Source organism: Pteropus alecto, unplaced genomic scaffold, assembly GCF_000325575.1.
Source record: "Pteropus alecto unplaced genomic scaffold, ASM32557v1 scaffold24, whole genome shotgun sequence".
Classification (NCBI taxonomy): domain Eukaryota; kingdom Metazoa; phylum Chordata; class Mammalia; order Chiroptera; family Pteropodidae; genus Pteropus; species Pteropus alecto.
In genome coordinates, this window is record NW_006439192.1 from 20,909,511 (window position 1) to 20,932,228 (window position 22,718).

At 37.2% G+C, this 22,718-nt stretch overlaps 1 protein-coding gene across 6 annotated transcripts in view; it reads right to left on the reverse strand.

Annotated features, from left to right (window-relative positions):
* FAT1 (FAT atypical cadherin 1) overlaps positions 1–22,718 on the reverse strand; it is a 126,092-nt gene that overhangs the window by 19,453 nt on the left and 83,921 nt on the right. For all 6 annotated transcript variants that reach the window (XM_015592830.2, XM_015592829.2, XM_015592833.2 and 3 more), the window contains exons 7-16: positions 22,345–22,484; positions 17,950–18,225; positions 17,615–17,825; positions 8,134–12,201; positions 7,316–7,512; positions 4,650–4,803; positions 3,616–3,849; positions 2,173–2,562; positions 710–924; positions 303–440 (exon numbers count right to left, since the gene is read on the reverse strand). In XM_015592830.2, the coding sequence (XP_015448316.1) occupies positions 303–440; positions 710–924; positions 2,173–2,562; positions 3,616–3,849; positions 4,650–4,803; positions 7,316–7,512; positions 8,134–12,201; positions 17,615–17,825; positions 17,950–18,225; positions 22,345–22,484 (6,023 nt within the window). The remainder of the gene's footprint in view (positions 1–302; positions 441–709; positions 925–2,172; positions 2,563–3,615; positions 3,850–4,649; positions 4,804–7,315; positions 7,513–8,133; positions 12,202–17,614; positions 17,826–17,949; positions 18,226–22,344; positions 22,485–22,718) is intronic.

The window sequence follows — 22,718 nt, forward strand, 5'->3', positions numbered from 1 at the left end:
TTACTTAAAACCTAGCTTCTAGCTCCATGAAGTATCTCAAAACACGAGTCAACAGTAACTTCTTCCCGATTATAAACTGTTATCCAAACTTCATATTACTATGAAACATATTCATTATATTCCTGAGAACTTCATACTGTAATTGCTTTTCAAGTATTTATATCATGCTCGTCAGTTCCTGAAAACAAGGCTGGTTCTACCCTTTGGTATTTCCCATCACGTCCAGCCGATACAAATACAAGGTACTTCTATTTACTGATCTGGTGATTTGCAAATAATTTAAGCCAAACTTTTTCACTTACTGTTTCCCGGTCTAGAAGTTTGGTTACTCTCACTTCTCCCCTGGCAGGGTCGATTGTGAACGGACTCCCTTGATTGCCATCTATAATTGAATAGTGAATGTGGCTGTTTGAAGGTCCATCAGCATCATCAGCCATAACCTAGAAAATATCACGCTCTTGTTGAGGAGACAGCTCAGGAAAGGACAGACATCTTCAAGCAAATTTCTGCTGCTGTGAGGCAAGTACTTATAATGGAGTCAGTAACTGACTGGAATAACCAAAGACATTTCCATATCTTCAAATTGTTTTCAAGTAAGTCCACTACAAAAACTGGATCAATCTTACTAAAACAAACAAACAAACAGACAAAAAAACCCAAACTCTTACAGAGATCCAGAAAAAAAAAACCATAGAGGAAAAATACAAACCGTAATGACAGACTGCTCAAGTACAGCATCCTCACTGACCACCGCCGTGTAGGTGTCCTGGCTGAACACCGGGGTGTTGTCATTGATATCGGTTACATTGATGTTTACAGCTGCAACATCACTTAATGAAGGTGTGCCTCCATCAGTGGCTTCGACAGTCAGGTAATATTCATGAGAGCTTTCATAATCCAGATTCTCAATGATAAATATGGCCCCTGCATGGAAAATCAGAATTACTTCCAGTACTTTAAAATGTCACCACTTTCTCCTACTATGACTGATACAGACACTTTCAAACAAATTTAATATTCACTTCAAAGGTTTACTTACTATTTATGCATATTTTCTAATTTCTTAACAATTGCAATGTATGAATTTGCCCATACCTGGATTTTTACTTCTCTTATTTTCCTAATATTCTTTGTGATATTTAAATTGCTTTCCCAATCAATACTACCTACATCCACACTATAAAATGGTTATATTTCTTATCTCTTCTAAACCATAGTTTAATACAGACTTCACTTTCATTTAATAAAAAGAAAATATAAAACATAAATAATTCTCTTCTTTTTAATTTCCTTTTCCTTCTCATACTTTATAGAAATGTGTATCTTTTTTTTAAAAAAAATCTCTAGATTATTAACTCTTTATTTATATTCTATCATTAAAAAATATCTTAACAACTCTTTTAACGTCTTTCTTTTCCACTTTCTATTGTCCATACTACTTAGATCCCTAAAAAATAAGTTTTGTGATATATGTTAAAAATACGTTTAAAAATTGCAACTTCACGCACCTACTCTTCATCTGAAATAGTCATACACAATTAAATACAGTTTGAATGAAGCAACTTTTCACAATGTGCTAAGACTTAACAGCTATTTTCGTCCAAAGGTTAGCAAGACTGCAAAAGTATTTATGCAGCACAAATCCTCTGACTTTTGACCTTATTAGCAGTCATTCAGTGTGATTCAAAGTACTGTGACCTTTATATATAACTAGCATAATAAAGACGTCAACCTTAGAAATTATCAGATGCCCCCACAGAAACTAAGATCAAAGAGGTCAAAACTGCCATTCCACCTGGGAAGCCACTTCACATGAACGCCATACGGCGGATAAAAAGGAGCCATTATGTAAGATCCTCTACTATCTTCCACTCTTTATTATCTTACTGCATCTCATATCTCCACTAAATTACTAGTGTAATGCTTTAATTTTCTATCTAAGTTAATCTGCTTATGGTTATAATGGATATATCAGAAACATATTATGTAGAACTATGGTCTTCAAAACCACTCTGAATCTCACTTAAAATAACACAAAGAAAACTTGAGTTTTTTCTTTTTAGAGTATCTACTAGCAATTTGTGATCTGTCATGTTCTATCAAGTCAAGTGCTGGGTAATCTAGCCTTTTTGGCAGAATAAAGGGCTTCCTCTCATTTGCATGGTAGGTTACCTGTTTTAGAATCTATGCTGAATTTTCCATGTTCATTTCCACTTATTATTGAGTAGGTGATTTCCGCATTTGCTTCTATGTCCCGACTTGCTGCATACACTTGAAGAATTTCTGTTCCAGTCAGAATGTCCTCAGACACTGTGGTACCATATTCCCGGTATTCAAACACAGGTGGGTTGTCATTTATATCCAAAACTGACACGATAACAGTGCCAGTAGCTGTCAACCTCCTTGGCAAACCCTGATCTACAGCCTTCAGAGTAAGGGTGTATACTGACTGTAGTTCTCTGTCCAAGGGCTTTTCCAACTGAATGATTCCAGATAATTCATTAATGGAGAACTGCCCATCAGCAGAATTGATCAGTGAGTAGGATATCTTTCGATTCAATCCTGTCAAGACATGACATCATGTTAGAATGTTTTATTTCAAGAAGTTTAATCAAATTACTTTAAAAAAACATATAACATACATATTAAAAAATAAAAGTGCTAATATGCAATTACTTAAAAATTCTATTACTATCATCTTAAAAAAGTAAACTTTTAGATTAGCAATTTACTGAGTTAAAGTAAATATAATTTCATAGTTATCTGGCTTTTTAAGACTATATTCTAAACAAACTCCTGCTATAAATACTGAGTAGATCTTTTAAAGTCTATTATTTAACTTCAGTGACAAAGATTTATTTGAAAAGTAACATTTTTGCTATTCTTCTAATTCTTCAGTATTAGAATGACTGAAGAAGTTATTTTTATTCTCTGCTAGCAAAATGCTATAAATGAATATCCTAGAGTTTTATTTTCTCCATAAAAAAATTTAAAAGTTCGTAAACCTTTAATATAAGCATTTGCTTCTGTTACATTCCTATAATACTAAAGATTCTTTATGTCACTAATGGCTTATTCACGAAACAACACATCACTAATTAATTCAATGGCATATGAAGATCAGCTAATCTAGTCACTAACCAGAATTTAAGGGATACCACAGATATCTTACAACATCGAGTTCACTGGGCACAATTCTGAAACTTCAAATATTCATTAAAAATGAATTATCCTAAAAATTTCATTCCCTTTTGAATGCTAAAGAATTACATAACAAAACAACAATGAACTATTCAACATGCATGAGGTAAAGGTAAGTTAAACAGACTGAATTTAGGATGTGTTTTAAAACAGAAGTTCTTAGGATCTTAGTACACAGCTTAAAGGCAAAGCATCATCTAAACCAGTGGTCCCCAAACTTTTTGGCACCAGGGACCAGGGACTGAGGTGGAGCTGAGGCAGTGAGGCTAGCGCTGGGGAGAAGCTGCAAATACAGATGAAGCTAGGCTGGCTCACCCACCGCTCACCTCCTGCTGTGCAGCCCAGTTCCTAGAGGACCACAGACTGGTACTGGTCCGCGGCTGGGGAGTTGGGAACCCTTGATCTAAACAATACCTGCATCCGCATCTGTGGCCTGCACTCTCGTCAATGGTGTTCCAGGCTCTGTGTTTTCAAACACGGTAATGGTGTAAGGATCAGCAGAGAATTCGGGGGCATTATCATTTACATCTTCTAATGTAAGCATGATGTTAGCTTGGCAGAATCTTCCCCCTCCATCTGTGGCCTTGACTAGAAGGTTATAAATTGCTTGTTCCTCTCGATCAAGGGGGGCTAATGTTTTCAGTTCACCTAAAAACAAACAAACAAAAATAAATGAACTCACTTGAAATGTAAGATGTGAACTGCAACAGCACATCTTATTTCTTCCCCTTTCCTTTTACGTTTACAAAACCTGATTAACAGCCTTCCTTTGGAGAACAGCTTTATCAATAACAGAGTCAGCAGCTGTGTGAGTACTGTGAGTTCCATGTTTCCAAACTCTGCCAGGTGCTAGCTCTTTAAGTCATAAATAACTTGAGGCTAGGGACCTCTTGCATCATGTCACAAAAGCAAAACAGCTACCTGATTTGCCAAATTAAAAAATTTTTTTCAACTGACTCAGAATATTAGATTCATATGTACACAATTAGTTCTCGTGTGGGAAGTGGGGTGAGCATGACAGAAAACTATTACTTGACCCCAATTTTAACACAATACAAACTAAAAGAGGAAAAAAATTCTAGCAATTTAAAGATGAATACCAAAAATTATTTTAATGAATATGCTAAATTATAAATTTATATATAAAATGGATAAAGCAGAAAGTTTGAAGTATACTTTAACTTTTGAGTTTTTTTTTAAAGGTGACATAAACAATTTTAAATCCATAGTTCAAGCAGGTGTTATTGTTGCTGTTCTTTTTTTTAATCTCATCCCAAGTTTTACACATTAAATTGCTGTTTAGATTTCTAAAAGATGCCAATTTTGTATCATCAGAGTACATTTTACAAGAACAAAACGTAATTTCAGATTTTATGAGTGATCTAAAACCACCCACATATATGATTCTGTTGGAACACAATTAATTTTGCCCCAAACTCCATCATTACCTGTGTCTGGATTTAGTTTGAATTTTTCTGCACCCGGACCAGATAATGTATAAGTAATTTCAGCATTGGAACGGATATCTGCATCTGTAGCAGAGACCTGCATGATCAATTTCCCAGGAAAGGAATCTTCTGGAATCGTGTCTGAATATAAAGTCTACAAAGGTTTTAAACAACATTGTTAACATAAACATTGAAAGTTAACATGGCTGCCAAGGGAATAATGGAAAATAAATCACTTAACTTTAGCCACAGAAAACTCGGAAAATAACTAGTTACAAATCCAAGGAGCTTTCTAAACTATGTTTCTTATAAAACAATATAAAAAGAGGAACTTTAACAGTTAACATCTCCATATTGCTGAAAGGGTCTGGCCTGACATTTTACCTACAGAGTTCTGAATACAGTGCTTTATGTCTTTGAGTTGGTTTCACATTTAGTTTAAAATCTTATGAGAAAACATAAGTGGTGCTCCTTCTTTACCTAAAGATCAGAAAGAACAGATGCCTGTGACATCCTATCTACTAATTTCCAATACACGAATACACTACAATCCTTCTTAACACATAACCAAATAACTGTAGTTGAGAAAGAAGCGGTCCTCTCGTCATGGGAGAAAACAAGATCCCCCCAAGGCCACGCTGCGGGGTAATGGATGATCCGGCCAGGGCTCTTCATATCTGACTGAATTCTCCAATATAATGCATGGCTGTTTCTAGTTCCAACTATTTAGAAATCCATGCCATAAACCAAAACATAAGACAGATAAGATTTTGGTGGATTTTCTTAATCTAAGCTCAATTTTAGGTGAACTACATTTTTATATGAGTCATGAAACAGAGTATTTTGCAATATTGATGATTTCAAATGATTTAATGTCCTAATTTTATTATTCCCAAAGATGACAAGGTATTTCATTGAAATAATATAAAAATGTCAAAAACAAAATACACATTTAGTTTTCTATAAGACATGTGTGTGTGTGTGTGTGTATGTATATATGTATATATATAAATAAAATCTACCTCCTCAGAAAATATTATCACCAAAAAGCACAAACAGACTGGAACGAAGCCTCATCCCTCAGAAGTTCCACTTCCTCTCCAGACTGAATTATGTGTAAGTATCCATTCCCCTGAGAACTGCTCTCTGTTCCTTTCCACAACACATCTCATGCTTACTGCATTCTCCAACTCACTTTCCCCTCCACCCAGGCTTTCCTCAACATGACACACTTTTCTTCCTTCGACTTTCAACTTTACAAATCTATTTCCTCATTAGTACACACTCTTCAATCTCCATCAATCAGGCATCCATCCACATACTAAGATGCCATCTCAGAGCCAGTCACAGAATCCAAATGGTCTGTTTCAATCTTAATCACACCTCTGCTCGCCATTCCACCTCCTAAAAATTCTCTCTTCCTTGGCTCTCAGTAATACCATCCTGATATCTGCATTCTCTTTCTTCCATCTCTGCTTCTTCCTTCCTTCTCCCTTGAGAAATACATTATTTCTGCTCTTTTTCCTTTTTTGTTATCATCCTCTCAAATGAATTCAATTACCAGTTACCCACAGAAACTGACAAATTTACATATCCTTCCCAAACATCCACTCTCAATCTCATCATCTCTAAATGTCTAAAAAAAACACATTCAACTCAATATCCCGTTACCTACACAATGTGCTTCCTCTAAAAGCAATTCCCACTCCAGGCTTATCTTTGGGCTTTCTCCTCATCACTCCCGTAGGAAATATTAAAGTCAATCTTGACTTGCCATGCTTCCATGCTGCCACACCAGGCAGGACCAAGAGCTACCAGTTTTTCCTATGGGGTATCTCTTGTCCTTTCATTCCTTCTGCCACCTCTACCTACTCTCTACTATCCCCTTGCCGTCAGCCTTCCTCAGATGAATGAACGCAATACTACTAAACTCATCCTCTTTAGGAAACTCTTGATTCATGTCATCTTCACCTTTCAAAGAACAAAGAATTCAAAGAGCTCTATTTTCTCTAGGATCAAATCCCAATTCCCTGAAGGACCTTTGCGGCCTCTATAATCTAATTGGTCCTTAACCCCACTGCTTTTCTACTTCTACTCTGTTATCTAATCACCACCACCCGAAGGCTGAGCTCTCCTCACCCTCCGGCCCCAATGATCACTCCTGCTCAGCCCTCACCCTGCACCCTCATGGGGCAGCTCTTCTTTGACATATTTGTTCTCACATGAGACGGTTCTCACAGGAGCCACATTATTAACCTCACAGTTTTTCTAGTGTGTCAAGAGCAAGTGCTCCTAAAACGGTCTGTTAAAGCAAAACAGGGCTCTGTACAAAGCACTGCTGGCCAGGTACTTCCCCTCAAATCACCTCATCCCCAAATGAAGGGAATCCCTTCGTGAAATTTTTACAGAGTGTTTTCAGAGTTAAACACAACTGTAATCCTGTCCATAATTTACAGTATTTTTAGACAAGGCTTGTAAGCTATTTAACATTCCCTAAAATAGTTCTGATGTGAATCCAATTCTTGTCCCATTAACGCTCACCTTTGCTTAAACAGCAAGAGATTGTAATATGAAACACAACTGAATGACACCACAGCACATGACAGTCTTACTGAAAGGTTTAATCTGAATTCATAATCTATAAGCTAAAAAAAAGAGCAGCCTACCTTTTCACAGACTGGACTGTTGTCATTTGCATCAAGAACTTTCACTTCAACTATAGCTTTTGATGAGAAGGTCCCATCAGTTGCTGTGATAGTCAGAAGATAATTGTCTCTTTTTTCCCTATCTAGAGGTTTCTTCACATAGACCTTCCATTCATTCTGTATATTTTCAATAGCAAACTGCCCCAAGGGATCCCCTCCTGTTAAATCAATGGAGGAAGATAACAGTCAAACTTATTGAAATAAGAAAAGCAATAACAGAAGAAATAAATTACACAATGGAGATATAATGTTATGGTTTAAAAGAATCAAGATTTTTAAAGTAAATAATCCCATATAAACTTGACACATCAGCTTTCCCGTTTACCAAAAAAAAAAGCAGCATTAAAATGTGTATTTAAACATAGCGATAAGCCAAATAAAATATAAAGACTAAGAATATTTAGTCTGAAATTATAGTTATTTCTTTTTAATTACAATATATTTATTGTATGCTAAGTATCAAGTTCAACAGAATGAGTCATAAGAATCAAAACCAGTCTAATGAAACAATTGTTAACTTTGCTCAGGCAGAGAAACTATGTTTCTTATAAAACAATATAAAAAGAGGAACTTTAACAGTTAACATCTCCATATTGCTGAAAGGGTCTGGCCTGACATTTTACCTACAGAGTTCTATAGCTTAAAAGATGCTATTTCTACTTACTGTAGATATAATTGACTAAAATCACTCTTTAACCTTCTAATTTCCATAAAATACATATCTCAGAAGTTATATTTCCAGTATATTTAATTTTAAATTAAACTGTTTAATTTTTTACCTGTTATGTAATATGTAACTTGTCTGTTAATTTCTTCAGAATCAGCATCTGTGGTACTTAGGATGGCAATTACACCACCGGGTGGATCATCTTCGCTCACAGTCCCTTTATAGATCTCTGCTGTGAATCGTGGGGGACTATCATTGACATCAGTGACGGTAACAGCCACGATGGCCGTGGAGGAGAGCTGGACCTTCTCACCATAATCCGATGCAACCACTTTGATCTGGTAATTGTCTCTTCTTTCATGGTCAAGCTCCTTTAGAGTTGTAATCCAGCCTGTTTCCATGTTAATGGAAAAAGATTCAATGACTTCCACACTTTGTGATTGATCTAGACTATACATAACTTGGCCATTGGTTCCTGAATCTAGATCAGATGCCCTGATCTGGATGACTCTACTTCCCCCTGGCTGGTTTTCAACAATAAATGCTTCATATGGGTTAGACTCCAAGACAGGGCTGTTATCATTTGCATCTTTCACTTGGATACTAACATCTACAGAAGCCACCACCTCATAGTCATCATGAGTGCACCTGGCAAGTATGGAAAACTGATACCACTTAGTTGTCTCATGATCAAGGCTCTTCTCCAGTTTCAGTCTCCCACTCTGTTTGTCGATCACAAAGAATTCATCTCTATTACTTTCGGGAGTATTCCCTTTGACAAGGCTGTAAAGGACAGTCCCACTATGTTCTGCTTGGATGAGATCTATTTCTGTTCCAATAGGCATGTCTTCCGAAACGGTATAGGTATAAAATGGTTCTGAAAATTTTGGAAGCTGCATTTCTGATGGAAGTATTTTAACATAGACAGGAACAACAGATTCTTTTGATGGAGATCCGTTATCCACAGCTCTAACAAAGAAAGTGAAGAACTCATTTTCTAAGCCAATTAAGCTTTCCTTCGTAGTAATTATGCCAGACAGTTTGTTAATTTCCAAATTCTCTTTAACACTTTCAGAATCTGCTTCAATAGCATAGGTGACATCAGCGTTGGATCCCTCATCAGCATCACTTGCAAGAACTTTAATGACGGATGTCCCTTTGGGAGCACTGGATCCGATGTTCACTTCATACTTGGTTGCTCGAAATTGTGGTGCATTGTCATTGTCATCGGTAAGGATGACATTAATGGTGCAGAAAGCAACTTTTCCTCCAGCATCCTTGGCCATTAAACGAACTGCGATTACTTTTTCTGCTGGGGTTTCTCGATCAAGTTTTTCCAAAGTAAATATCTGTCCTCTCTCATTTGTGTAAAATCTGTCTTTGGCAAAGTCATTTACAATATGATAAGTAATGTGGCCATAAATACCAGAATCCCCATCAGTGGCTTTAACCTCGATCACCAGGGTGTGCAAGGGGGCATTTTCAGCTAGCTCCGCTTCATATTCATTCTGAAGAAAAACAGGACTGTGCAAATTGCCTCCAATTACAGCTACGCGAACCTGAGCTGAACTCCTGAAAACTCCATCAGAAACAGAAATGTTAAGACTGTAAAATGGCTTCAAGGTGTGCCGGCGGAGGTTTGAGAGTGTGATAATCCCTGTTTCACTGTCAATGGCAAAATTCTTATGATCATTGCCAGACAGAATGGAATATTCCAACTTGTCTATGTCTGAACTGTCTGCATCATGGGCTTTCACACAGGTCACAAAATGCCCATGAGTGGCATGCTCACTGATCTTAGCCTCATAGAGCTGTTGGTCAAATAGTGGTGGATTGTCATTGAGGTCAGTGACATCCACTGTGACAATCACATCACTGCTCAGTGGAGGCATGCCACCATCAACGGCCCTCACAAAAATCCTGTGCTGCTGGAACTGCTCATAATCCAAAGTTCTGACTAGTGAGATGACACCAGTGCTGCCATCTATGTGGAAATGATCATGACTCTTGCTGTGATTCCCAAACATATGGTATGAAATTCCTCTATTTGGTTCTGAATCCGAATCTGTTGCTCTAACCTGAATGACAGACGTCCCGATCACAGATGCCTCAGACAGTGTTGCAACATAAGACTGCTGAACAAACACAGGAGGGTTATCATTGACGTCTTCCACTATTACGTCGACAAATACTTCAGCATGAGCACCAGTCAAGGAGTCAGTTGCTCGTACGCTCAGTTTATATGCTGGGTGAGACTCAAAATCCAGAGGAGCTATGACATTTATAACTCCGGTGTTGAAGTTAATGGAAAACTGGCTAAAAGGATCTCCATCTGGGATGCTGTAGAGCACTTTCAACCCTTCTGGGCTATTGGCTTGCACATGGACAACTGGACTGTGCATCTGGATATTCTCTGGAATCTCTGCACTGTAGAAAGGTTTTTCAAACACAGGCATGGCTCTATTCATGACAGTCACTGGAACTATAACTTCAGCTGAAAAAGCTGGGTTTCCTCCATCTTTTGCGACCACCGTGACAAGATATTCTTTATTTAAGGTGTCAGGTTCAAATTGCTTTTTCAGTGAAATTTCACCTGAGGGTCCGATTTGAAAGTGTTCATGATGTTCCTTAAGGTAGTAATGCACTTCCCCGTTTCTGCCACTATCTCTGTCTACAGCAGTAACAGAGCGAATAGTATGGCCCACAGCAGTATCCACCTTAACAACAGCATAGTAAGGAAGGTTGACAAATACTGGTGCATTGTCATTTTGGTCTTCTATGATGACCTTCACAACGACATGGGCCACTGATGAAGGCTTATGTTCTTGTGTCACTTCCACTACCACATCAAATGCTTCTTGCTGTTCACGATCAAATGGTATACCAGTGGTTGACAGAACTCCCGAAGTGCGACTTATTTTAAATCTGCGATCTGGGTTGAGAATATGATAAAACAGAGGCTCATTGATTGGATTCCCAATAGCTGTAATCACAGCTAATGTTCTGGCTTCAGTAGAATTCTCTTTTACTACTGCAGAGTAGAAATCTTGGGTAAACTTTAGATGACTTTCTTTGCTTTCTCTCACATTAATTTTCACAGAGGAAAAGCTTGCAAATCTGCCATCAGAAGCTCTAATGGTTAACTCATAGCGGCTTCTCAACTGAGTTGTGTTTTGCACAGTTATAGAACCAGTCTTGTAGTCCATAAAAAACTTTTCCCCAATGTTGCCTTCGGTAATGGAATACATTAACTGTGAGAATGCACTTGAATCAGCATCTGTAGCATTTACTGTGATAACTTTTACTCCTTTGTATGTTGGCAACAGAAGAGACGTTTCATATAATGATTTGGAGAACACGGGAGGGCAGTCATTAATGTCAATTACATGTATAGTCACATTAGCTGCATATTCAGCAAATAAGCGTGGTGTTCCCATGTCATGCACTTGTACAGTAAAGTGAAAAGTACTTGTTTCTTCATAGTCCAAACTTAGTACTGTATGAATAGCACCAGTGCTAGAATCAATAGCAAAATATTTGTGTATAGACGGTTCAACAATGTGATAAACAAGCAAAGCATTTGATTCTTTATCAGCATCAGTTGCTCGAATCACTAATGGGACATTCCTGTCTGTTAGGACCACGCTGTTAATCGAAGCTGATTCACTAATGAGTCCTGTATATTCTGCCTGCATAAAAACTGGCAAGTTGTCATTTTCATCCTGCAGATGCACTAGAACAGTTGTATTAGTAGACAAACCAGCCATGTTAGTTCCTTGTATTGTCAATGTATAAATAGGCAAAGTCTCAAAATCCAGGGCTTTCTGAGTGATGACACTTCCAGAATGTGGATTAATATCAAAAGCATCAGCTATATTTCCATCTTTTATTTCATATACCACTGATGATTGACTGTAGGCTGTCACCATTCCAACAAAACTCCCAGTGCCGACGGTTTCACTAATTTCAAAAGAATATTCTTTAGATGTAAACTTAGGAGAGGCATTGTCAGCAATTGTGACAAAGACATGCACAGAAGTTATTTCACTCATTGGTGGATTGCCTTTATCTGTAGCTTTTACCATTAAATCATACTCCACTTGGCTACTTCGATCTAATTCTTTGGCAGTTTTTATAGAGCCCAAGATGGGGTCAATTGTAAAAGAATTTCCAATATTTCCTGGGAGGAAAAAAAAAAAGCACGTTAGAGAAAATACAGGGATCAACAGAAGTAGTAGTTGAAAATACAGAAACAAAGAGATAGCTTTAAAAATTATACTATGAAATTAAACAGAAATTTGGGGGTTATCAACATCTGAATGGAACTTGTTTCATTTTTACCCACCTAAAATAAAGCAGTTTTTTCAGATTGTCCATAGATTATGAAAAGCAAGAAAGAGAAGACACATCACTGTACCAAACACCAAACTTCACTCTGTTGATTGAAATGGGAATGTGCTGCAGAAGGACATGGTTATCTTTCCAAAAAGCAATTAAGTTCATAATTTTCCAAGAGTCCCTCAAAAATCTTTTGGAACATATTTTTATTTTTGGCATTTACCACTTGAAAATGCTCAAGATTCTTATTCATTACAAAAGAGAAGACTTCAATTTACTAAGGAAATTTAATAACCTTCAAGGGAATTGTCCCTTATTTTAAATATTCAGGAAACTGGTGAACAACTTGTGTAGAACCTGCCCCACTTTACAGGTTTTGAAGATTTCGGTAATAGTCTCTTCTTAATTTTTTCAGGTTAATTTATTCCCTACATCAGTGGTTCTCATCTGGGGGTTATTCTGCCCAGAAAGGGACATTCAACAATGTCTGGAGACATTTTTGGCCATCATTACGTGTGGGGAGAGGGTACTACTGGCATCTAGTGGGTAGAGACCAGGGATGCTGCTAAACATTCTGCAATACACAGGATGGCTCCCATGACATAGGATTTTTTGGTGCAAGACAGCGGTAGTGTCGAGTCTGAGAAACTCCTATAGGATAGACTGTTTTATTTGCTTTTCTTTGAACCCTTTTCAGCTATATTATATATACATACTTAGCTGCAAATGCAACTCCACAATATTCTATTGTTTTGTATCATCAATTGAAATCTTTCTGAAGAAGCCAGCAGCTTGCTACATTTTGGTAGTGTACTATCTCTTCAGATAGATCAAGGCACTGTGAGGGGTCCTCGGATTCGATCCATCCACGAACCCTTCATTACCTTTCCGTTTTCTAAACGAAGAGTCCAGATCCATTATCCTACTCGCAGAACTGAACTTATTTTCCCCAAGTGAACTATTACACTTAACCAAAACAAAGCTGACTTGCCACACGTAACTGCTTTCTCAAATTCTATTTTCCTCTAGGTTTGCAATGGAGTGTGGCACTTCAGAGAACAGAATTACTTAGCATGATTTGCAAACCAGGGGGATTAATCAAGCACTTCTTTCTCCACATCATTACTAGTACACACTTCCCCTATAGCCTTCATTTCCTTCTTTTAATACATTTTCCAAAAATCCATGATACCTATTTCTGAGGCCAGACCCAGTCTGGTTTTCATTAAATGTGCCTGGCTCTGCGTCCAGGCCCCACAGCTGTCCCTCAGTCAGCACCAGGGCAGAGACCCAGGCTTTCTCCAGGCCCCGCAGCTCTGTGCTACACCTTGGCCCATGAATGGGGTCATGCTGCCTCTGCAGGCCTTGCAGGCACTAATTTCCGGCCTTCCTGTATCTATAAGTCAAGGATCCCCAATTCTCTCTCATTGTGTTTTAGTCAGTCATCGGAATCTCAAGGTCCTTTCTCATCCTACCTGTGTATCACTCTACATTCCAAAGCTGTGACTGGCTGCCTGGACTCAGAGGAGACTGTGCACACCTTTGGATGACTGTCTTCATCCCCACCCCTTAGACCTTCCTCTGTCTGTGCTAAAAAAGCAGCTGACTTACCATATTTTATATACATTCATCTATATGCATTTCTCTCTTACCTTATATAGTGAAATCTTACCACTTCGAATACTTCAAAATACGCAAGGCCTCACATGAAGGAATGGATAGATTTTATCTATATTAAAGCAGTCTGGTGGTTCTGCACAACTCACTCCCTGCCCTCTAGCCACACTTGCCTCCTCTTTGCTCCTCAATCAGGCAAGGACATGCTCATCTCACTGCTTCCTTCCTTCCTTCCTTTCTTCATTCACGTTTTATGCAAATGAATATGCTTACAGAGTATAATGGCAAAGCCTTCCTTGACCTGCCCATTCAGGAGACTGTTCCTGTCCTCTTACCCTGTTTTTTATAGAACATATTGCAACCTTGTTCTTATCTGTTCTTCCACTAGAACGTAAGCCCCCGTTTAAGCCTGACTTGTTTTATTCATTATTTTATCACCTGTGCCTAGAAAATGCCTGACACATTAGAGACACTCAGTAAATATTTATTGAGTGAAACCACTTTTACACACATATGGAAAGACAACAAATTAAATACCAAGCAGCATGACCAGCAGCCTGAAAAAAATTAATACATTCATTAAGGTACTCTATTTGTACTCTCATTAGGTTTATTTTTCCTGACTTTATACTTCTATCACTACCAACAACCATTTATTGGATTAATTAAGTACTTCATTTTAAAGTATTAGGAAAAGAACATGTATTGATTAATTAGGAATTCCTGATAAAAATTTCCTATCAGCCATGAGAAATTCAGGAACATTCTTTATTACTTGGAGTATATTGACTTTGATAAAGACAGCCCGGAGCCTGTCACTGATAACAAGGAGATTAAACAGAAACCCAGCTAGTCAATGAATATATGGATCTCATATACACATACACTAAGGCAGAAATCATCAGATTTGCAGATGGGAGAGCAATATCATGTTTATGTAGAAAAACACTGAAGGTTGCTGACTGGTTGGAACATGCCCCTGCCTGATCTAATAATAAGCACACTCACTAATACTGAAATACTCGTATGGCCTTTGTGAATAAATTCATCGGGCGGTGGTAGAAGTCTGTACTAGGTTGGGGGCTTGGTGATTCACTTTAGCTGGACACACTAGTGATTTCTAAATAGCCTTAAATTGTTTTTTCTATTGGAACAATTATCTGGACAAACTTGCACGTCTGTGCTCATTAGCTATGACTGTATTACACACAGACCCCACAGGGCATATCAGAGAGCTGTGCCCAGGAGTCTGTGTTGTCTCACTGTGGACACACTGTGGATGCTGACTTCCTCACAGCATGGCAATCTCAACGAAGCTTCAATACTTAACCTAAGTTTAGGGAAGAAAACCAACTCTAGTCAATAAGTATATTTACTGAGTACCTTCTATTTCCAGGTGTTTCAAAGTTATAATAATCTACTTTAAAAAATAAAGAGAAGAAAACATTACACAGCCCAGAGTACGGTGCTGATGTGTCTCAAAGCACATAACTCAATTGTTACTGAAAATATCCTTTAATTAATTCCTTTTCCCCTAAAGACTCCCAATCAGACCAAACCGTTTGCTCAATAAATGCTACTAATTAAACATGCAGTGTTATGGCCTGAATTTATAACTAGTCTTTTGAACTTTATTAAATGTAATCTGACAGAAATTAGAAGCAGGTAATTATGAATAAACTGTTAAATGAAAGGCTATATGATCATTTTATAGTTCTTGCTATTCTACGAGATTCATATACACACACACACACAATTCTACAGCATTTAAAAGTAGTCATTTCTTGTAAAGTAATTGTTTAGCACAATTTTTACATCACCAAATCTAAAAAAAATCTTCTTAAAAGTCCAAATTCTATATCAGAGTAGGCCCTTGATATTATCTAGTGTCATTCTTGGAATACCAAATTACTAATTCTATCAGTCATTACAAGCATTTAAAGAATGCACATGCCCTTAGTCAGGCACCAAGAATCATATTTTAACCACCCAGTTGTTGAAAATTATGTGAAAGCTAAGGGAAAGTTTAACATTTTCTCCTACACAAATCCAGCCAGTCTGTCCTTGAGAAAATTATTTTACTGCAGTGCTCAGGCATGCACAAATGGAATGTACTGTTTTTTTAATGGCTAAATTTCTGAACCAGTAGAAAAAGTTCATCGTTATGCAAGGCACTAACTGCACTATAATACATTTTAACACTGCAACCACAGGCAGTATATGAGGTCTTATTTGTGAGTAATGGACTAAATTTGGTCATTTTCAGGGAAATAAATGAAACTTCAAATATATTAAGAAATAAAAAGTTTAACCACATAAAATATACCAACTAAGTGTTGTTTTTAAAATTACTCCCCATTTGCTCAACTTTTGATTATAGGATCTACAGTTAATTTATACCTCTTCCAATTCTAATGCCCAAGAAAGACAAAATTTCTAAATATTCAGAAGTATGGGCTTACCAAAAAAGTCAAGTTAAGTGGATGATCTCAATACTCTAAAATCATTATAAAGACAGAAGAATGAAAGAGATTTTGTACTAACAATGACACTGAGAAAAATGGAAAAATGAAAGCTGCCTTCTTGACATTTAATCACTTACTCATATTATTTGGCATGAGTAGGAAAAGTCCCAAAGCAAGGTCATTTCTGACTGTCCAAGTCATATGCTCTAAAGCAGACACTGTTTCAATCAGGGGCAGAATTCTTTTGCAAGAACATATATTTGTGGACCAATGGTAACCCCGCTATGTGCCAAGCACAAGTATGAATGAGCTTAATTAGTCCTTAGGATGAATAAATGAATGACTGAATAGCAGCATAAAACAGAACAGACAACAAAAACACTTCTCTTTGCCACAACTGCTTCTGATGATCCTCCTTCTATAATCACCAGTGAGTCTTTGCTCTCTTGCCTTATTATACCTAGAAGAACTGTCCATACTTCCAGTTGGTCTTCCTTGCCCTTGATGCCTCTTGTCCAAATCCAGCCCCTTTGATTTTCAACATTCCTTTAAGCTCAAATCTCGGCCCTGGGGTCTACTGGAATAACCCATGAATGAAGTGCAACTGTTAGTGCTGCATGGGGATGAAAGTCGCAGCAAAACTAAAATGAGAAAGGGTAGCAGAGGCATAATACCCTCTTCATAAGATCTGACTCAGTAAGAACTGGATGAGTCAGCACTCTCTCATGAAATTTCCTACTCTGCCCAAGAGAAGATACACTCTGACGAAAAGTAAAACATTTTAATAACAGACCAGAGTTTTCCTCAGTGTTTCATAGTTTATGAAGGAAAATGACTGTGTGGTTAAAATAATTTTAGAAATATTGGATTGCTCAAATAAAGTTTTCTTTACTGCAAGATGTCTCTGTCCTGAATTACACTAATATCATGAATCTCCAAGAATGTACCCAAACTTAGGACTATCTTAGCTTTTTAGTTAAAAGCTAAAAAAAAAAAAAAAAAAAAAAAAAAAAAAATTTTTTTCTTTTTCCTAACATGTAAAATGGTAGCTAAAGATCAATTTTCATAGTGATACAGAGAAATGTTTAACATCCAGAACTACTTTTAAAAGAGGAGAAATATACTTTGTAACAAGTGCAAAGCTATAAGCCTAGTGAATGCTCCAAAAAATACCTGATTCGATGGAGTATACCACCTCAGCGTTTTTCCCTCTGTCCTTGTCCAGAGCTGTAACCTGCAGCACAACTGAGCCGACAGCTGCTGATTCATAAACCCGTCCTTCATAGGAGGAACTCGTGAACCAGGGGGCATGGTCATTCGTGTCACTGACATTGACAACAATCCTTGCAAAGTTGCGTTTTACAGGAACATCTTGATCTCGTACCTAAAACAATCAACACGTTATCAATCATATTGAGGTTTTCCTTATACCTGGTTAAAAATCTCTCTCACACACAGAACCCTTTTGAAAACCAAATGGTGGCAGAAGAATGAACAGGCAGCCATACCATGACGGTAAGAATGTGCTGGTGAATGGCTTCATGATCAAGTGCTTCGGAAGTGTAGAGAGAGCCAGTTGCAGGATCAAGACGAAATTTCTTGAGACTCAATGGATCAATACTGCTCTGCAGAGTGTAGATTAGTTTGTTCTTCTCATCCTTATCCACGGCACTGATTTGCAAAATTTCGGTTTCTGGCCCTGTGTCTTCAGGAATGATGACTTCATATTTTGATGTAGAAAATTGAGGACGATGGTCATTTGTGTCTATTACTTTGATGAATACCTATAATAACAAAATGACACATAATATTTCTAATTATGGTATTTTACTATTTAAAGAATCAGGGGAAAAAATCAGATGCACATTGAAAAAAACCCTGATTTTTCATAGCGAAATGAAATACGAAAACGAGAAAAGCATCAAAAATCTAGAATCAAAAAATCTTTAAAAATCTTCATTGATATATTACCTTGTATAAATATGAGTAAGAATGAATTCTTCAGACTAACTTTGGAGAGAAAATGTAATGCCTTTCACACATTTCTTTCTGAAATGCAGACTTCTCTTAAGTCTCCACAAAAGAAATATTTCTAGATTACTCATGTAAAGGTAACAAAGAATTTACTTTACTAGGATTTAAAGAAGACTAATTTCCTGTATCAGATCTGAATCTATAACTATCAAGCTGCTAGGGTGAGCACACTACTAGATGTCACAGTATCTAAATTTCTTGTTCTACTGAGACTTCAAATTCCTACCAATATATTTTTTTGTGTTATATATATATATATATATATATAGAGAGAGAGAGAGAGAGAGAGAGAAATTAGAAATGTACTTTAAAAATTCTTAAATTTTTGTAATCATAAAACCTACATATAAATAGTAAACACGTTTATTTCCTAAAAACAATTTAAGTATTTGAAAAGATAAATGCTCTTAAATATGTCAACGTAGAATAAAAACCTTAGAGAGAAAAAAAAGCAGATGTTTAAAAACTTAGTTCCAAGTAAACTTTTTTACTTGACAATAAGAGGATTAAGTCTCAAATTGAAAAAACGTATGTGGATAAGGCATAGTGGAAATCACTACTGAGTATAAATGATGGTTTACAGTTATGAACAAGAAATCTGAGCTTCATTGGTGCATATGGAACTTCGTTTGCTAGTCTAAATGGCATGGGAGGCCAAGGTCCCAGGAATGCATAGGTAAAGCTATTAACCACACTGGTGAAGGCATATGAATTAAAGGCCCTTCCGTGAAGACTATACCAGTGTTCTCAGAGAACACCAAGATATCAGTGATGGAGTGTGACATTACGCTTTACATGAATACTGAATGGACCAAACCACAGAAGGGTTTTATGTGAAAGTTATGTAAATACTTAAAACTACAGATGCTTCACTCTTAAATGTCAATGATGATCCAAAAGACATGGCTATAAAGGTAACTGCTATAAATTCAATCCTCATATATTTATTTCCATTATAAATTTAAAAATTCTTTTTCTCATGAAGTGTTGGACAGTTTAATCCTCTCCAAGTATAATTAATCACAAGTAAATAGGAACAGCTAAAGTAAAAACAGCCATTATTAATACGGTAATTCAACTGAAACGTATTTACTGGGCACTCACACGCTTAGCACCTGACCCCATTTACCAAGGGTGTAGAACAAATGTGTGACAGCCCCTGCCCTCAGGAAGCTTTCAAGCTCATGAGCAACACTCTGCACATGCAACAACTAAGGAGGTTTCTTACACTGTCAAGTCTTTAGGAGCCCAAAGATGGCCACAGGACATTCAGAAAGCTTTACGTAAGTGGTACGGCTTTGCTTGTGTAGGTCTTGGGTTTGTAGATGAAGGATGCTGGGGTGGGAGGAAGAGCTTGGTCACAGACATGAAGGCAAGAGGTGGAAGGGACCATCTTGTCTCTTAGGGACTGGAGAGAAAGACTTGAAACTGGGGATAACACGGTGAAGGGGTAAGGAGAAGGTGGGATCGAATATGCAAAGCCTGACTCCTGAGCAGAGGCTGGGGAATTACATATCCTGTGTGCTCTGAACCTTCTGATGAGAGAAAATTTACCTTTAGTTTTCCTCCCAGTTAGGAAGACCATCCAGGTAGCAGGCACTACAGGATGAATTGTGGGGACAGAGAATGGCAACAGGAAGTTGACTCAAGTGTCAAGGGAGGGGACAAGAGCCCATACCAGTGTTATCTTGTGTTATCTCACTTAACTCTCTCAAATGCTCTACGAGGATGAAATCACTATGCCCATTTTTCAGATAAGAAAATGAAGTACAGAGATGGTTATAGCCAATGGCCCATGAATAGGAGTAAGAGGCAGGGCCAAGATTCAAACCAGATGGCCTGCTCCAGAGTACACAATGCTGATGCTCAAGAGAAACTGAAAGAAAACATGAAAGCAACGCCCTTTCAAAGAAAGAATAAAACAATGTTAACTGAATTTGATGTTACCTTGAAGTATCAGATAAAGCAAATTGACTTGAATTAACATGAGTCAGCATCCTAAGCAGAAAATAGGATAGGAAAGCAGGAAGAGCTGTTACAGCAGCGCACTGGTGGTTACACTCTGACCTGCTCACAACCCACTTCTGTTGACGCACCTTGGCTTAAGCAAGACAGTGCTCTCCAAACCTCCGATCTGACATCTGCTGCTACTGACTTGATGCAGTAAACCTACTCTATTGTTCCTGAGTTGTACCTACAAATCGGAATCTACATTGCTATGTTCCAGTGTCTTATCAACCCATTCCCATCTCTGTGTCTCTTTTCAGATGGTATATACTACTCTGCTCCAACCTTGATTTCTAACTCTGTTTTCAGCCCCAGACTGGACAGCCAAACTCATTTACTGATTGTTCCCATTGCTCTCTGCACCTTAACAGTTCAGCTGGGCTCTGTAACCATCCTCTGATATTCCGACCACCTTTCCCCGCCAGAAATTCATTAGGATAGTACCAAGACCCTCTAAAAATCACTCAAAATCAGATACAGAAATATAAATGAAGCACTGAATTTAAGATATTCTCTATCCCTGAGTTATGGGTTTTATAGAAATTTTTGTTAATCTACACGATATTTCATACTGAGCTTTTAACTGTACTAAAACTACAATTATTGGGAAAGGAGGCATTGCTAACTATACACTTATGTAATAAACGATAAATGTTACAGGTAGATACACCATCTATAGTAATAAGAATGCTTGGCACAGAGGGTCCTTTCTATTGCTTATTTAGTTCCCTTTGCTGGATTTCTGATTATCAATTGCTGAATTAGTCAAGATATAGTTAAAGTCTTTAAAACTTTCAGAATTATCCTGTTAAATTTATTATAATTTTTGATGCTTTATTCTCATTTTCATGCTCTAAAGTCTAACTTCTATGAGAACAGTTACCAACAAAATTGAAATTTTAATACTGTACTAGAACTTTTACATGACATCTCAAAATGACCCCAAAGCATGGTACATGTATCAATTTTAAATACACTAAAAATCACAAGGGTTTGGAAAAAGGAATAAAATCTTTTTACAACTGGCTTTAAATTATCTACTATTTTTTAACTGAAAATACATCATTGACTATAATTTTTATTCTTCAATGCAATTAAATGACTTAGCAGATGATCTAAGATTTAAAATAGTATATATAATCTAAGCTAGAAAGCTGGAATTTTTCAAATACAGATTACACATAAGCCTTCAGCTTCTACCATCCTAATGGAAGCTCTAAGAGGACACTATTTTGTTTCCCACTATTCAGCTTCTAGAACGACACTTGGCACGTAGCAGGTGTTCAACAAATTCCCCAAACAGCTCACACTGAGAATCAAAGAGAATTAATAAGAAAGAAGAGAATTTTAATTTAGTGGGTTTTAACATTTAAATTTGAAATCTCAGTATCTGGCCATCTCCTAACCATCAAGAAAAAAGAAAGAGGTTAAAAGAATTATTAGAACAATGTTATCAGTCATTTTACACAGCCCTAGTTAGGGCAGCCAAGGCTTTAATCAGATTTAATGAAAATGACTTGGATAATTCATCCTTGACAATGATATACTTTTACTGATATAGTTTGAAAGGAGTATAAAATGACAAGATTTGATGACATAGCAACAACGTGGATTTTTTTTGCTTTCTTTCAAACTTTTCAAAACTAATTACATACAAAACCTTAATCAAGATTTGCAGTTAATTTTGTTTCTCTAAATAAAAATCCCTGATGTGCATATGCATTAACTGTATCAAAGGGGGGTAACTTCTGATTTGAGAACCTGAGAGGGCAGAATCAACTGTTCATATTGCCTGTGGGCCCTGAAATCAGAATGTTGTTTCAATCCTCCTCTGACGAACACATCAGCAGTGATTCACTTACCTGAGTAAGTATAGTGCTGGTTCCATCTGTAGCCTCCACTGTGAGGTTATAGTTCGATTTCTGTTCTGCATCAAGAGGTTTTGCAACAATGATGGTTCCAGTGCCCTTGTCCACATCAAAGTGACTGTCATAGTTGCCACCTAGTTTAAGTTAGGACAAACAGAAGAGTAAAAACAGGTCACAGGATGAAAACCCATCATTTATTTTGTGTCTTTCTAATTCTTAATGACAGTTAAAAAAAAAAAAAACTGCTATACTAATCAAGGTGATTCTGAGAAGCTTTCATTTGAAAAGATAAGGGCCAATAAGAAAGACAACTGCCTCCCTTTTTTTGGGGGGGGCGGGGGGAGTAGTTGGTAATTTTGAAGGTTCAA